At 53.1% G+C, this 17,159-nt stretch overlaps 1 protein-coding gene across 2 annotated transcripts; it reads right to left on the reverse strand.

Moving 5' to 3' along the window:
- Window positions 1–235: 235 nt before the first annotated feature.
- On the reverse strand, window positions 236–11,466 carry Tnfaip2 (TNF alpha induced protein 2). 2 transcript variants are annotated; one of them, XM_075948397.1, is made up of 12 exons: window positions 11,193–11,466; window positions 8,612–8,975; window positions 7,747–8,377; window positions 6,032–6,146; window positions 5,798–5,920; window positions 5,552–5,652; window positions 4,885–4,983; window positions 4,364–4,487; window positions 3,521–3,643; window positions 3,141–3,296; window positions 2,902–3,023; window positions 236–1,750 (listed from the first exon to the last, which is right to left on the reverse strand). In XM_075948397.1, exons 2-12 carry the CDS (start codon window positions 8,958–8,960, stop codon window positions 1,609–1,611), a joined length of 2,085 nt encoding a protein of 694 aa, XP_075804512.1. In that variant the 5' UTR covers window positions 8,961–8,975; window positions 11,193–11,466; the 3' UTR covers window positions 236–1,608. The 2 variants fall into 2 exon arrangements, with proteins under 2 accessions (XP_075804512.1, XP_075804511.1); XM_075948396.1 differs by having other exon boundaries at window positions 11,031–11,466.
- Window positions 11,467–17,159: the final 5,693 nt, after the last annotated feature.

Below are 17,159 nucleotides of genomic sequence, written 5' to 3' on the forward strand. Positions count from 1 at the left end.
CACCTCACCTTTCCTCGTGATCAGTTCCAACTTATAGGGAAGAACTAGGCCTGGGTTCATGCAAGGGTGCAGGCATTCTCCAGGTTGGACCACAAGAGCTGGGAAGCCAGGACTGTAACTATGAACCAGAACTAGGGAAGAGAGGGTTTGCAGCCAACAGGAGGGTGAAGAAGCTACTAGAGCCACCCCAACCCCTCCCCCAACTTTGCAGTTCTTTAAATAAACCACTCTACAGTCACTTTTGAAAAGTTTTATATCAAGCTATATAAAAAACAACCACCCTAAATTCTGTCCTGAGTACATGCATACAAAATCAATACTATAAATATAATATTACAAATAGTAATGTCATCAAACAAGCTAACATCTACAAAAATATGAAGGCCTTTGTGCATTGCTTATACCAGCCAGTTTCTGGCCAGTTTTGTAAGACAAGTACCTGGGAAAGGGGACTTTAAATCCTAGCCTTAAACCACGAGGAATAATCAAGGCTGGCTCAGTGCTGAGAAGGGCTTTCATGGCCAGAGAGGAGAAGAGTCTATGGAGTAGCAGGTGCTTGATGGGAAATGGAGTTTCTGGTTTCCAGGGGTCAACCCTGTGGGACCCACAGGTCCCCAAAGCCAATGACTATTGGATGAAATGGCAAACAGGAATTAAATTTGCAGCTGGACTCAAGGCTGCTGATAAGTCTCCAGGCAGATTCAGTGCATCCCGGGGTCCTAAACACAGCAGGATTGGAAGCAGGAGACACCAGGGTGGCATGAAGGACACAGTAACTGCTCCTGGCTCTGAAGGTACAGGGTCTCAGATTAGAGATGTGGGCAGCCTCTAAAACCTGGGAAAGCCCAGGAAATGATTCTTCCCTGGAGCCTCCAAAGGAATGGGCCCTGACCACACTTAGATTACAATCCTGTGTCACACCTCGCTGTTTGCAGAACTGGTTCAAACCCACTCTGTGTGTGAAAATGTGGCACAGCATCAACAGGAAGCTAAGGAAGCACTGGCAGACCCCGTGTTCCCGTCCAGACACACACTCACACAGGGGCAGCCTATGGGGAGTGAAGAAGCGGGTCCTCCCGGCTGAGTGGCAGGGTCAGGGGCCACTACGGAAGTGGTTCTGATGCTGGCTCTGCCGTGGCATTTCATGAGTCTCCTTCCAGGCCCCAGATGCAGAGATTATCTTTTCCTTTTTCCTGTGTTTTCAGCTCGATCTCATTGCAGCCCATGGGCTGCAGGAAGCAGGATGAGGCTTTATCACTGGTCCTAGGAAGCTGGAGGGGCGACTCAGAGCCACCCGAGGGGGGCATCAGGAGACAGATTGTAATATAGAAGGCAAGGGGCACTCTGCCTAAGATGAACCATCATTTACGAGAAATTTCTTGTGGGCTCACAGGTCAGTTTCCCACAGTGGGTTCTGGGCCCCACTGGACAGGGGTCTGCTCAATCCTGGCTGCCAGGTCTTGTTCTAGAGTCAGGGCTAGGCAGGAGCATTAGAAGAACGTGGGAGGTCGGTGGTGGGTCACAGTGCCGGTGCCATGGATCATCCCCAACTGGAGTGGTGACAGATGTTCGCTGTGTGCTCGTTAGCACATCAGACATCTGGAAAAGCTAACCAACTTTTATAAGTGAAAATAGGGGCCTGCATGGCTCCTGCACCTCGGTGTTGATATCCAGTATATTCCGGATGCTCTTGACTTCGCTGCTTAGTAGATTTCCTTTGATGGCCAGGATGGCAGTCAGGTGGCCTTTGCTGGCAAAGAGAGCACCCTGTCAGCCCCACTGGTCATTACCGACCCTGCTCACAGTCCTTGCTGGCCCTCCTAACTCCAGGCCCTGATACAGAACCTGCAGAGAGTCAGTCACTCTGCCCAGTAGGTGACCTGTCCTCTCTACCTCCTCCACTCCAGCCCATCAGACCTTTGTATCTCTCCGCACACCCTTGAGGTGGCTGACTTCTTCCCATCTAGAGTTTCAACTAAACGTTACCTCTCTAGATGGCTTTGTCCTCTCTGACCAGCAACCCCCCCCATAATTAAAGATGATTCAACTCTACAACCTGGAATTTTCCCTTTCTGCCTCACTACCTCACCATGGTTAACCCTCGCCAGACTGTAAGCTATAGGAAGAGGACTGAGGCCCGTGCTTCCCTGTATCCCAGAACAAGGCACAGCAGATAGAGTCCAGTGTCTGGAAGATTGATAAATGACTGTAGTTGCGGTCCCGGGAGAGAAGGATGAGGGATGGGGTCAGTGCACAGCTGGGTAAGCAGACAGTGGGTTGGTGAGGAAGTAGAAGGATGGACGGGTAACTGCATGGATGGTTGGATGAGTCGGTGGACAAACGGACAGATAGCTGGAATGATGGACAGATGGGTCAATAGAAGAGTGGAGAGGCGGGTTAACGTAAGCACAGATGGATGACCACACGGGAAGGTGGGTAGACAGGGAGATGAATAGATATGTGACGGACAGAAGAGTGGATAAATACAAAGACTAGGTGGGTCGGTAGAGGTGGATGGGGCTTATATGTATATAGGTCAAAATATGTAGATAGATGACTGAATAGGTGGAGTGGGTCAGCCACACACTAGACTAGGCTAAGCTATATCAACCCCAGTCAAGACCAATTCAAACTTTCCCATCAGAGGACACAGCCTAGGAAGGAACAATGTCCATGGTTGACTGCGTTCTCAGATAGGTCCTTAACAGGAACAGGAGGGTGCAAGACACAAGCTCATGCTCCCAAGTCATCTTGAGAGTCAGACATTACGATCTCTCCTTGGTGGAACCTTAGCAGTTGAGGGGGTCATGAGGGGGACTCTCATCCCAGCATGCTCAGAGCATAGTGGGACCTGGCAGGGACAAACCAGCTACTCAGTTCCCGAGGGCCTCTAGTGCTCACCTGAAGTCCGGGTACAAGGTGGCATATGTGGCCACCTCAATCTTAATGGCGTTGGGATCTTGCAGGTGAATAATCTCAGCGATTTTAGGGAGGGCCTGGTTCAGCCAGGTTGCAGTGGATCCCTGGAGGCAGAGGAGTGGTTGGAGGATGATAGCTATCCCTTTCCCCCAGGGGTACTAAGAATGCAGTAGCTGGCCAGGCTTGGGGAGGGTCTCAGGGTGGGGTTGAGATGTGCTCACATTCTGAGTGCAGAAATGCTGGATGACGTCAGCGTTGGCCAGGATGTGCCTTGCCAGCTGCTGCTGCTGCTCCTCGGTCTTGAGGACCAGGCGCCGTTTGCTGAGCCGGATGATGTACTCCTTCACCAGGTGCAGGTGCACAGCCTCCATGAGCTCCTGGGCAGGCAGAAGCCAGGGGAGATGAGCCATCCATTGGCACCTACCCATAGGGCTAAAGCTTCTAAGGCAAAACACCCAAGAATGCATAGAGACAAAAGTGTGAGCATGGGTGCCTGCCTTTCCCGTGTGCATGTGGGGGGGGGGGGGGTATAAACACTGATAGTTGGTGTGGGTGTCCAGACAGCACCAATCCCCAGGTCCATTCCTGAGGATTTCCTCACCTCCCGGAAACAGTCCTTCAGTTCTGAGAACTCAGGCAGCCTGACGTCCACAGCAGTGATGATTTCCTCCAGGGTCTCAACTGGCGTTGCCCAGCGGGTCTGTGTGAACTTCTTGAACAGTGGCTGGGGCAGGCAAGAGGCAGGATGTCTGGTCACGCACAGAAAGGAAGGGCAGCCAGGCGCAGACACCCTCACATAGACACTCATGACCACAGGGTCCCAAGGGCTTTCCAGGAGCTGGCTAACTATGAGGTTCCTGCCCCAGATCGGAAGCAGAGGTAGTCTGTGTGTACCTTTCTCCCAAGGTCATGCAGCTGTGACTGGGGAAAGGCAGGACAGCCTGTCTGCAGCCCTGCACTCTCTTCCACTGCCCCTCTCTTAAACAAATAAATTTCTGCATAAACAAGGCCTTGTGCTTTGCAGGCTGAGCTCTGTGCCAGGTCATCTGGGGTCACCCATGGACTTCCCATACCCACTGGCCGCCCTTTATACCTTCAGCCCTGAAGTTGAGCAGGGAACCTCTCCCCTGCTTTCTGAGGGGCACCCAGGGCATGGAGTTTAGTTATCAAGGGTCCTGAGCCCCAGGAACTGGGAGCCAGGAATGGTGGGGGAGGGAGTGGAAGATGAATCTTCTCTAGATGTTCCTAGCTCTGTGGCCCTTCCAGGCCAAGGCAAAGTCAGGATGTGCGGTGGGTCAGCTGGAGAGCGGGTTAGGGCCCCATCACGTGGAAATCTCCAGAAACACTGCACACCCCCTCTGTACTGCCCACAGGTCTGAAGTGGGGTCTTCTACTACCACTTCCCTGATTTCCCTCCTGTGCCCCGGAATGAACCTCCTGATACCTTTAGGTCTAAAAACAGGCTCTGGAGCAGGGTGTCGAAGCCATGAGCCTTGAGATCTTTCAAGGGCTCCATCAGGTACCGCAGGGAATCTTGAGGAATCTGCCATGTCTGCTCCATAGACGTCCTGGAGAGGGAACGGAAGGGGGTCATGACAGCCTGCCCAGTCTCCAACACCGTGATCCTTGGCCTACTTTTCCTGAATCAGGTCCTTGCTCTAGGACCCTCAGTAGCTCTCCACTCCCGGTGGGATCTAGTTCAAGCTTTCCCATGTGTGCCCCGTGCCCCAGGCACACCCCTTCCGCCTTTGGCTAGTCTCTAGCTCTTCCCGCCTTCTGTTCACAATTTTATTATAAAGCTAAACTCATAAATAAATCAATTGCATCCTGCTGACTCCACCCCTCAGCTGTGGCTGCTCCAGGCCCTGTCATTTCCCCCACAGCCTTGTGACTCTTAATTCCCCTTCTGGGCTCCACCTCCCATCTGCCCTCTTTCCATGAGGCAGATCTGCCCAATACTCTCACCAGAAGGACGGGCAGTTGTTGATGTTGGCGATGATGTTGGCCCTATAATTTCTCAACAGTTTGCTTTTCTCTAAAAATTCATCAAAGGTGCGCTGGTAACTGACAAAACCAGAAGGGGCACATTTAGGACCAGTTCAAACACTGGGACAATAGAAGCCACTCCTCTCAGTCTGTGGGTTGCTGATCTCCCCAGGGATCAAGGGAGGGACCATAAGCTCCTAAATATCATATTACAAGCTGTAAAAACTGAGGCTAGAGGGGCAGAGCCCCATTTGGGCTCCAGAGAAAGTGCTGCCTGACTCTAGGGTCCCCATTCTTTCCCCAATCCCCTCCTCTTCCCCAGCCCCCTCTGTAACTGGGACGCCTAAGGGTGGGGAGGAAACGAAGTTAATTCAGAGGACATCATGGGAAGGAGCAGCAGGCTCTCTGTGCCTCGTGGCGTATCTTCTTCTAAGCCACAAACTGCTCAGTTAGGGAGCTCTGCTGATGACAAAGTCAGGGAGCCCACCCGAGGTTCTCGGTGCTCTGGACTGGGGCAGGGCAGAAGACTTGGGCTATAGCTGACATTCTAAGCGCAGAGAGATCCATGGTTCCCAGTGGTGCTGGGGTCCTGTGTGCTACACACACACACACACACACACACACACACACACACACACACACGTACCTCCTCAGCAGTGCAGCCAGCTCCACCAGTAGCAACTGCTTTATCTGTAGCCCCACATCGGAGGTGATGTTCTCAGCCTTGACCTGGCTTTGTGAGATGATCTGCAGGGAGCAGCAGGTAAGTATAGCAGGTACCCTCTAGACTGGGACAGGGGCAGAGCATGGGAGGGAAGTGCATGCTGGAACATGGGGCCCAGCAGAGGTGAGCTGTGGCTGTTCTGTGGGTCTGAGGGGCAGTTACGGGTACCTGGACGATGTCGATTGCCAGCTCACTGTGGTAGTGGCCATCCAGGCTCTGGGGAGCCACATCCCGGGCCCAGCGCTGAGACTCTAGCTCTAAAGCTCGGGTCATTAGTAACTTCACGTTGGTCTAGGAGAAAAGAGGCTGGTTACAGTGGCACTAAACCTGTCACTAAGCTCACGCAGAAGTGTCTGTCTCCACGCTGCCCTCTTAGGCCCCGCCTTCAGCATTTGAACTCACCACCTCATTGGACAGGAACACAGCCTCCAACAACCTGATCTGCTTAGGGGGCAGGAGGCTCCCAAGCCTGATACCTTGTAGCTCCTTGGCCAACTTAGGGCTGTTCAGAATATCACTGTAGGCAGAGAGACAAGGGCGTGAGGGGTGCGACAGCCGCAGCCCTGCAGCTTAGTCCAGCTGCAGACATTGTTGCATCTTCTGCCCCTCCCCCTCCCCATGTCAGACCACACTCAGTTGAGTTCAGGCTGGAGTCATCCTGCTTCTTTGTATCAGCCCCAGCCACCCCTCCTGCTCTAAACCAGTTCCCTAGTCCTTGTGCCCTGAACCCCGCCCAGCCCCATTCTCTCCTGCCCAGCTCTCTGAAAGATCTTCTTCCTTTTCCCTGCTTCTGCCCTGGCCACCAACAGTGTCTTCACCCTAGAGCCGCTCTCAAGTCTGATGTGTCTACCAGGCTTCCCCGCTTGCACAGATGCAACACAGCTTCTGGCCCCCTCTGCCTGTCAAGCCAGCCCAGTACTCCCATCAGGTCAGCCTTGTGGCTCAACAGGATGGGCTGACCTGGAACTGCTCTGTAGAACTCTCTTGGTGCCTCAAGTGGCCGCAGAGTTCCCAGGGGACCTGCCCAGCCGTGGCATGGCCTAAGGCCCTTTGTTTGCCTGGAACATTAAGAATGACCCTTTGTGCGCTTCACCTAGTTTGCATGCACTTGAGCCGCACTTTGGTTAGGGTTAGGCCTCAACATGCCTCCCTTGGGCTCCGTGTTCAGGCTAGCCTTAGCTTCCTGTCTTGCGGCTAGCTGTGCCCAAGTTAGGAGACCCCAAAGCATCACAGGGGCAGGAAGGTGACCAGGCAGGGGGTGTGAGTGCCTGGCATTTCCTGGTGAGTCAGGACAAACCAGCAGGAACTAGCTCAGGGCCCAGCTGTCTGTGGACGTCCCTGCCCGTTTTCCCCATTTCCTGCTGGCTCTTCACCTATCACCCTGCTGTGCCCTTTCGCTGGCCCTCCCACAGGAGGCTGGCTCAGCACCTGGCAAGCTGTTCACACACTGCTCACACTGTCGGAACCCCCAGTCTGCCCTCCGGTATACTTTACACTCAGGTCTGGGGAGTCAGTACGAATCCCTGGTCTTCCATTGAGATCTCTGTCTATCTGACAGTCCCCAAGAGGGACACCTAGAGCCACTCCACTGTAGCTAGCTCTCTTGCTTGGGGTTGTTAAGACACAACAGCTTGGTTCCCAGAATGTCACTTCTCTTACCTGGAAAATCACCCTCCCTACCACTTCTTCTTTGTATGTTCTGTCCCCTCCCTGCCTGACAGTACATCCATTAAAGTGTGAACTGACTCAATACATAAGACTCCCTGACTCCCCCAGATCTGGTCTCCTCTCAAGCCTGGTGCTCTGGCCTCCTCCGTGTCCAGCTGTGTCTGGCACAGACCCTCCCTGTTTCGCTGCCACAGCCCCTCCCTGTTTCATCTCTGTTCAGATCGGGAACCTCCTTGAGAACGAATGACCGAGTCCCTTTTTCTGTGCTTCCCTTTCCCCGATTGCAGAAGTGGCAAAGGTCCAGGAAACTGAAGTGCAAAGCCGCTGGGTACAAGTCCCAGCTCTCTCCCTTCACCCCAACACCAGCTTTCCCATCAACAATGTCTGCCTCTAGTGTCTCAGCACCCCTTCCACAGAGGAGACCCATCCCATCCACTGGCAAAGCTCACTTGGGGTAGAAGTTCTGCACCCAGAGCAGCAGCAAGTAGGTGTCCCTCTCACACAGCTCGAATTGTGCCAAGGTGCACAGGTGGGCCGCGAAGTGCTCGTGGTAGCTCTTGGCATAGGTGTGCACAACGTTGAATTCAGCGGGAAACAGCGGTTTCAGCCGCTCCACCACCACCTCCAGGTCCTCCTTCATGGTGCGGCCCATGTGCAGGAACCTGTTCTCGGCCTCCGAGCGGCCCTCGGGCACCACGGCTGGCTGCGCGTCCAAACGCTCCGCTGCCACCTCCGCCACGCCACCCCTCCACAGTTGCAGCCAGCACCGCGGGCGCGTAGCTGCCAGCACCGCCACCGCGGGTGCCGTGGCCGCCCGACGGTCCTCCAGCTCCTGCTGTGATACCACCTCCAGTGCCTGGTGCAGCCGCTCAGGTGGCGCCTCCAGTGGCCGCCGCAGCACCCGGAACACCTGGTCACGCAGCAGCAAGTACAGCGCCTCCACCTTGCTCTGCTGGCGCACCAGCTCCTCATCACTTGTGCCACCCGCAGTTGCCTCAGCCTCCAGCTCCCGCTCCAATGCCAGCACCCGCCACGCGGTCTCCAGCCGCCCACTCTCCAGGGCCTCCTTGACCTCCTCCACTGCAGTGTAGAAACCCGCGTTTAGGACCACAAACCCACCAGAGACAAGCGGAGGGTGAGATCCCAGGGAGGAGGCCAAGGCCCCCGACAAGATGGGGGCAGAGAACCACATCTCCTAGACTGGTGACTCGCCTAGCTGCCTCACCTGGCCGAGTGGCTTATGACCCCTTCCCCTCCAAATCTGCACCATGCTGCTTTCCTGCTACTCCAGCCTCAGCTACCCCCACAGCCTACCTGTCGGTGGTGGACCATCTAGCTCGGGGCTGGACTTGGGCTGGACTTCAGGATCTGATAATCTGGGCTGGCTCTTTTTCTTCTTCCCTTTGGTGAAGACACTGAACATGTTGGCCAGTCCTTTGGACTTCTTCTTCTCCTTCTTTGCAGACTCTTCTTCCTCCCCATCCGGAGCCATCCCAGTATGTTGGGATGGCATCAAGTCCTCAGAGGAAGCTTCTGACATGGAGGCCTCTGATTCTGCCTCAGATGTGGAGCGTGACTTTTGGGGGCTTCCAGGGAAGTCCAGGGTCCCCGGCACAGACTTTTGGCCAGGAAGCCCTTGGAAGAAAGTCACCATCTTCAGCATTGCCCTGGCTCAGGCCTGCAGATTGGAAAACAAAGCCTTCAGAGATGACGGTGAATGGTTCCCAGGCCCGAGTGCACGGCCAGTTCACAGCCTGGACAGTGCTCTATCCATTTCACCTGTACAGCCACCAGAAACCCTACTTCCTCCTTGGCCATGGTGCTGTGGTGCCCACAGCTTGTCTCCCCAGGCTAGGAGGATGCTGGGGGCCCGAGACCTCCCAGACTGAGGGGGCAGTCTCTGTACTGGGGGAAATCCTCCCTGGACAGTGAAGCTGCTTGGAGGGAAAGGGGACATGAGAAGTGAGTACCTTTCTACTCCATCAGACTCTGGTGAGGAGCCAGGGCACAGGTTACTGTTCCTTGGGACAGCAAGAATGGGTCTAAAAATTTCATAGCCGCGCTATGGGCACCCTTCCTACTGAGACCAGCCTCCACCTCCTCCCTGTGCCTCCTTGCACAGTTCTTATCTAGCTTTGGGGTCATAGATATATACCACCAGCAAAGCACAGCTGTTGTACTGGGACCACAAGAAGAATAGAGCCTGTCCCCTATCCTTGCTTGGTATTGGGGACTCCAGACTCTGAGCAAAGGACCCTAGGATGCTTTTTACATGTCAGTAAGGCACAGGGATGCCAGGGGAGGGGAGTGTCACAGCAACTTGAGTGTGGGACCCACACAGCTGGTTTCCACCTTACACTGCTTGTTTCTAAGTGTATTGACACAGTCTGCACAAAGGCTGTTTCTATGCCCTTCCTGGGTGCCCATCCCATCTCTTCTCTCCTCAGCAAGGGTGTTATTTAGCTTAAAATAACCTTGTGGTCAATAGCTTGAGCCACAGCATCTGGCTCAATGGCCGGCTTTTCCCAGGTCTCCACATCCCCTGCTGTATCTGGCTTGTCGGAGCAAGGAAGACCACCAGAAGAAGCATGGCTAGCTCAGAGAGAGAAGCAGACAGGAGCAGGGCCTCTGAGGAAATGGTGTGGCCCATTACCAGGGGGTGGCCTGCCTGCCCCATCCCCAAGAATACACAACCCAAGCTGTAGCTTCAATTCACCAAAATGCCCTAGAGTGGCCCTGAAACAGCCATAGACCCATCATCACGAAGAAGCAACTGAAGCTATCAATAGGAGGTGCTTGCCCCAAGCACCACCAGCTCCACAGGCTCAGATAAGGCAGCACTTTCCCACAGCCTCTCTGCCTCCACCGGCTCGACTGCCCGGCCCATTTCCTGAGGGGCTTGTCCCATAACTGGGGCATGGGTAGAGCACCCTGATTAGACAGGAAGCCTGGGCTCCTCCACCCCAGCTCTTGACATCCTTCACTAGGTGGCCTAAACAGAGAGACCCCACTTTTTTAAACCTCACGAGGCCTGACAATTCCACTTAGGACCATGCAGTGTTTAAGGCCTGTGCCACCCTATTTGCCTATCCGCATGGCGAACACCCAAAAAGGCTGGTCCAGCTGATGGAGCTACCCAGCAGCAACCTGAATATCTGGATGCACTTGCCCTTCAGTGCAGGGTTAGTCTGTGGGTCCAGGAAGAGGGACCAGCTGTGGGCTCAGCCCTACCGTATCTCACCAGTGTTAGGGCTGAACAACCCCCTTCCTCAGTCGGCCTCAGTGTTACCATTTGTGAAATGAGGATGAGCCCAGCTACTCACAGTGCTGCTCAGAAGATGTGGCAAAATCTCAGGCCAGGAACTTGGCACCAGATGGACCTCATCTATGAGTCCCCTGAGTCCTTGTGACCTCAGGCTCCCCAGGGAGCAGGAGTAATGAGGTGATGGCTCCAGGTGGACCCACTGAGACAGGAAGGGCCTTCTCAGAGGCACTGGTCTTGCAACCTACTGTCTCTTTCACCGGGTGACAGGAGAGCGTGCCCATGTCTCACTAGAGACTACCCAGGCAGAGAATCCCGCGGGTGCTGGAATCTTCCCATTATGAACCTGAGACTCCCTAGCTTTGTCCCCGTTCCTACACCCTGCCTTTCTCCGGAGAAGAGTCCTGTGCTGCATGCCGGGAACCGGTTCCCTGGCTCAAGGGGTTCAGAGTAAAACTTCTAAGGCCCTACCAGTGAGTATGCTGGAGGTCATGGGACCTCGGAATATTCCGCGTCTTCTTGGCCACTCAAGGCCATTCCCTCGGGGAGTCCTGCCGGAGATTCTGGGTCAGAACCCGAGAGGAAGCTATACAGAGCGGTAGGGACAGGGGCACGCCGGTGGAGGTCACTTACTGTGTCCGGGACAGGACGCCTTAGTCCTGGCCCTGGCCAGAGCAGAGCCTGAAATAATCTCAGGCTCCGCCCGGGCTCCGCCTACCCCACGAGCCGCAACCGCGGAAAATCCGCGGGCGGAGGCCAAGGACCCCAGCAAGACCAGAGCTGGGTGCGGGGCCGGGACGGTAGAGAGAGAGGCGGGGTCGCTTCGTTGTTCCCAACGGCCTTGAAAAGCGTGGCAGAGCTGGCTGAGCGTGGCCCGACTGTGTGCGCGCAGGGAAGGGCATCAGGGGGACCACAAGTTCCGCCAAGCGCGGGGCCATTGTCCCACGACGGTCTCTGATTGGCTGCCAAGCAGAGGCGCGCGCCCAGAGTCGCTGTTCCGCGTCACAAAAGTCAGCACCTACTTAGGTCTGGGGAGCGCCCTGTAACACTCTGTTACCCATCTGAGCACCACTGAGTCCGTGGAAGCCTGGAAGACAAGCCTCCTGAAGGAGGCGTCCTAAAGCAGCGGGGCACGCCGATCGTACTGGGATCTCTCAAGACATCTCCTTACCAAACCTTGAGTGTTAGGGGAGGCTTCATCTTTACCCAGAGGTCACACAGGCAGACACCCCTCACTGAGCCTCCTGCGGGGCTCCCACTGGCAAGCTTTCTCAGGCTGGGTTTGGGCCAGATCATTAGAATTCCTCCTGCAGGCTTTTTCTCAAGATCTGCCTAGGGAGGCTGGGGTTGTAGGCCAGTGTAGGAAGCAGGGTGCTTCACTCCTTAGGAATTTCTGCCCTCTGGAAGATGGGCTCACTCAGGAATTTCCCCCTGCTAGACACCAGTTTCTTTTTTGCCTCTACTTAGAGTTCGGCTCCTCCCCGTCTTTTGTTTGGGTCCTCTCTTTTTCCCCCTGACAGCCTAAGCTGGACTTTGAAGGGAGAAGAAGGGCAGCTGAGTAGGGGTTATGTTTAGGGGTTGTCCCTGGACACTCAGAATTTCCTCTTCCTCCTGGGAGCAGTGGCCAAGTGCCAGGTTTAAGTTGCTTCTCCATCCTATCCCTAGGCAGATTGTAGAAGGCAAGCACAGACAGTTGCTGGGCATGGTGGTACACACCTTTAATCACAGCACTAGGGAGGCAGAGCAGACAGACTCTATCAGTTTGAGGCCAGCCTGGTCTACATAGCAAGTTCCAGGTAGGCAAAACTATACAGTGAGACTCTGTCTCAAAAAACTAACATAAAAGTCAGGTGCCACCTCTTCTCCCAAGGTCCTAATGGGTGACATTTTCAAATTAGCCCACAGAGCTCAAACTGGGGTTTATTGCCTCTGTTCCACAGGGCACCCAAAGGAGACCAAGAACTTAGTGTTCCACCACACTTATCTACAGACAAAAGAGGACAGAAAACCAGGAGTCCTAGCCTACCACCTCCTGGCTGCTTCTTGATACAACGTGCAACTTCACTAGAGTCTCCCCAGCCTCTGCTGTATCCATCCAATTCCTAATTTCAAACAAGTTAGGGAATGGCTGGGAAACTCCACAGGTAGGGTTGAGAGAGGGAAGCCAGACCTTCAAACACCCGCATCTGCTCAGAACCTCTGGGCTCTGTGGGACTGATGTTGGACTGACAGTTTTGTCCCAAGATGCCCACAGTAACTTCCTCAGAGTGCAGCCAGGGTTGGCAGGAGCTAGTGCCACCCATCTTGTGTGGGCACACTTAGCGCTTCTCTAAGTTCAGGGTGAGGGCCAAAGGTCCTATGGGAAGTTTCCAACAGAGAAGAAATGTGGAAACTGGGCTATGTGGGTATCCAAGGGCCACAAATCATGTGGTCCTCAGGGACCTAGATAGTTTAACGTCTCTCCATAGTCCACCAAAGGTCAGCCGAGATGGATCCCACAGGAGAGAAGTAGCTGGAACAATTTTCTTGAAAAGCTGCTGTCCCAGCTCCAATTCCTGGCAACTTGAAAGTCAGAGCAACAAAGTCTCCTAGTCCCGCACAGAAGTCCTGTGGGGGGCTGGAGAGATGGCTCAGAGGTTAAGAGCATTGCCTGCTCTTCCAAAGATCATGAGTTCAATTCCCAGCAACCACATGGTGACTCACAACCATCTGTAATGAGGTCTGGTGCCCTCTTCTGGCCTGAAGGCATACACAGACAGAATATTGTATACATAATAAATAAATAAATATTTAAAAAAAAAAAAGAAGTCCTGTGGGCCAGTGCCTGGCTGGGAGCAGTGGCAAACTACCTGCACACAGCCCAGGGTTCCTGCTCGTTTGTTTGTTTGAGGTAAGAGCTTTATAGCCCAGGCTGGCCTGGAACTCAAACTCTCTCTATTCTATATCCTGGGCACTGGGATAACAGGCTAGCACCATCATGGGCTCTCTCTTTTGTGTGTTTAATTATAATATATACATAACACCAAATGTACCATTTTAGCAGTGCTGAACATTCTGTCTTCAGCATTCAGTGCAGTGTGTGTGCGTTTCTATGAGTATGTGTACGTGAGAGTGCAGAAGTTCAGTAGTCCAGAGAGGGCATCAGATCCCCGGGGCTGGAGTTACAAGCAGTTGTGCGGCTGCTCAATATGGGTGCTGGGAACTAAACCTGGGTGCTCCTCAAGAGCAGCAGGTGCTCCTCATCAACTGAACCATGGTCCCCATTGTACAACAACTGCTCATTCCCTTCTATCCCCTCAGCTCCTGGCAACCCCATTCTATGGCTGTGTGTGCCGCATGGATCCCATGAGTGGATGAATATGGCCCGTGTCCTTTTGGGATTGTGTGGTGAACTGCATGAAGGGAAAAAGACTAACTCTTGCCTTTATTCAAGAGTGGACCTGATGTATCCAAGAGTCTGGGTCTCTCCTGTTCTAGGAGTCCAATCTAGAATAGGTCCAGTCTAAAAGAAGTCCTAATTTAAGAGTCCTAATTTAAAAAGAGAGTCCTGAATCTAGGCTGTTCTTGCTATATACTGAACAACACAGTAAATGTAACAAACAGGAATGAGCAACTTTGGTCCTAATCTTTTGCAGGAATATTATAAAGGAGAAAAAGAAAATTTTCCTGGCCCTACCTACTCGGACTAGCATACAAAACCACAATGAGAGCCTGGCGATGGTGGCACACGCCTTTAATCCCAGCACTCGGGAGGCAGAGGCAGGCGGATCTCTGTGAGTTCAAGACCAGCCTGGTCTACAAGAGCTAGTTCCAGGACAGGCTCCAAAGCTACAGAGAAACACTGTCTCGAAAAACCAAAAAATAAAAATAAAAACACCACAATGAGGTATTATTAAACTGTAACCACAAGTTGCTTCCAACATATTTTGTAGGGGGTTGGGTAGGCTTGGTGTAGGGGTAGGGCATTGTTTACAATTCCTTACTGCTTCTGGCACGTGATCCTAGATCTGGTCAACATAGCCGGTGCACACACGTTGTCTTGAGTCAAGGGCATGCATGGATTTGTTGTGCAGCAGTTTCCTCAATATTAAAAGCTTCAGCTGTGGAGTGAAGTCCCAAAGACACCCATGGTGTTTCCAGGGAGGTAAACTAACAAGGTGGACTACGAGGAGGTGAAGCATCCCATGGAGCAGCAAAGTTGATTAAGATGGGAAGTAAATAATTCAGAATAGCTTCAGGAAGTCCCTAAAACTGACTAGATTCACTAGGTTTCTCTTTTTTGGTTTTTTTGTTTGTTTGTTAGTATTTTGAGACAAGGTTTCTCTGTGTAACAGCCCTGACTGTCCCGGATCTAGCTCTTGTAGACCAGAATGGCCTCAAACTCAGAGAGATCCGCCTACCTCTGCCTCCTGAGAGCTGAGATTAAAGGCGTGCGCCACCACCACCTAGCTGGCTTTTCCTTCTTTAAGCATGTATATTCGCTGTAAGAACTGCTAAGTGAGGCTCTCAGATAAGCTGAGCAGCCTAGAAGACGCTTACAGTTGGGCCTCTTGGGGAAATCAGACCAGTCAAACAGCCTGGAAGAAACGCATCAGCCAGACCTGCTTCATAGAGGCTCAGACTGCCTGAGCTCCCTGTAAATGACCCTCTCCAGCCTTCAGTGACCTGCCTGTAAGATGCTCAGTAAGAGCTCCAGGTCCCACTGTTAAGAACCATCAGCCATGCTGGTGATGGCTTCTGGTGATAAGGGCTGCCTGAGTCATTTTTCCTCCTCTAAGTAACCCTTCACCCATACACCTGTATGTAACCCCAATAAAACTCGTGGTTCACCAAGTTGGACTTAACATGTACTTTGGTCTGTTCACTGGTAGAGCAGGTGGACATTTGTCCCCAGGAATTGTGACCTGCAGCAGTCACAAAGGAGAAGTAGGATAGGAAAGATAGTATAGCCAAAGCTGCACATTCAGCTGAGCTTGCAAGACTTAGTTATGTTGGCAGTCCAAAGTATAGTAAGATAGGCTGTACGATTTTTCTTAGAGGCCGGTGAATCCTGAGCAGGTTGGATGTGCAGTGTGGAAGCTGGAAGGATACACTGTAGCAATGATCTGGAAGGACAGCGTAACTTGGTTTCAGGTTGGGTGAGACGCTGACATGTAAAGGCAATCTCCAAACTGAATTTCTCCAAGAAGCCGCTAACACGATTGCCTTAGTTAACATGATGTACTAGAGGCCTAGCAACTTGCTGAGAGGGTTGGGATTTCCTGCCTGTTCAGGTCCTAATTACATTCGGTCCTATGGATGGACCATATTTTGTTGTCCTCAATGGGCACGTTGGCTGCTGTGTATAGTGATGCAGGGACACTGAACTCAAAGGCTCCATTTGGGTCCCAGCTTCCGGTTCATGTGGCTGAACGGTTGACTTTCTGATCTCCAGAGCTGCTAAGCCAGGCTCTGAGTGTTTTGTGGTCAATAGATTTCATCACAGCCATATGAATTAGGTGCTGTCTAATGTATCTTTGCACGGGGAAACTGAAGCACAGATGTGCCCTGCCATCTGTCAGGATGGAGCGGCCCTCTGCTGTCCTGCTCCTCCAGGGCTACTCCGTATTTGAAATACAGCTTGATATATTTAGGCCAGGCACAGGAAAGCCAAGAATTTCCATGAGGAAAGAGGAGGCACTGTAGTTTATTCTGTCACGGGATGGGGGGGGCACCCCTCAATTCCCTTATTCAGTCAGCTATTAAACTATCATAGGCGGCACAAAGGGCCAGCCCAGCTCTGGGCAGAGAATAATAAAGGTAGTACATTGTTGACTTTCTCTCTATTTATTCCCTGGTTGGCTGAGAAAGTAGCTGGAGGAAGCTCTCAAAAGGAGAAGCTAAAAGCAGAAGGGCCAGTATTGTGGGGCAGAGTTCAGCAGGTACAAATGCCAGGCAGGGGGTCGGATAGGTGTGGAAAACCTGGCCCAGGGGAGAGGCTGCACCAGCTGGTGTGGCTGGCCACCTTGATCACAAGGCCCGTGCTGGTCTGGAGTGCACTCTCTGGGAAGGAAGACTAAGGCATTCCAGGGTGTCTTCCTGTCCTCCCCTGTCACTGGATCCACTTCCCCCTCTGTGATGACTTGCATTTCCCACTGGCCTGACCTTGGCTGTCAGGACAATGGTTTCTTCCTTTCACTAGCCAGGCCATCAACCAACCTAGGACCTTGGTTGTACTCTGTTTCCTAGGGATACCCCATGCATTCCTGACACTGGCCAGAGCCACCACATTTCTTGTGGACAGATGAGGAAAGTTAAGTCTCAGAGAAGAGCACCAAGGTGGGGGCACCTCTCTTTTCCCAGCCTTCTCGGGAGAGGAAGTAACTTGCTCAGGACATCAGCTGCAAGGGACTGGGGTCTGCTGACATCCTCGGGATCATAGGGTGACCAGAACAGGCCAGTCAAGAAGCCACCTTAATGACATGCCCAATCACCAAAGGCCACTCATCAGCCAGCAGTGCCCCACCCTAGTTCTGCTAGAAGTCACTCACAGTTGCTGCGTCCCCCTCCCCTTCCCAGGACACGATGGTGGTGGTGGTCTTGCGAGAAAGCGGGGCTAAT

This window comes from Microtus pennsylvanicus, chromosome 14 (genome assembly GCF_037038515.1).
Source record: "Microtus pennsylvanicus isolate mMicPen1 chromosome 14, mMicPen1.hap1, whole genome shotgun sequence".
Taxonomy (NCBI): domain Eukaryota; kingdom Metazoa; phylum Chordata; class Mammalia; order Rodentia; family Cricetidae; genus Microtus; species Microtus pennsylvanicus.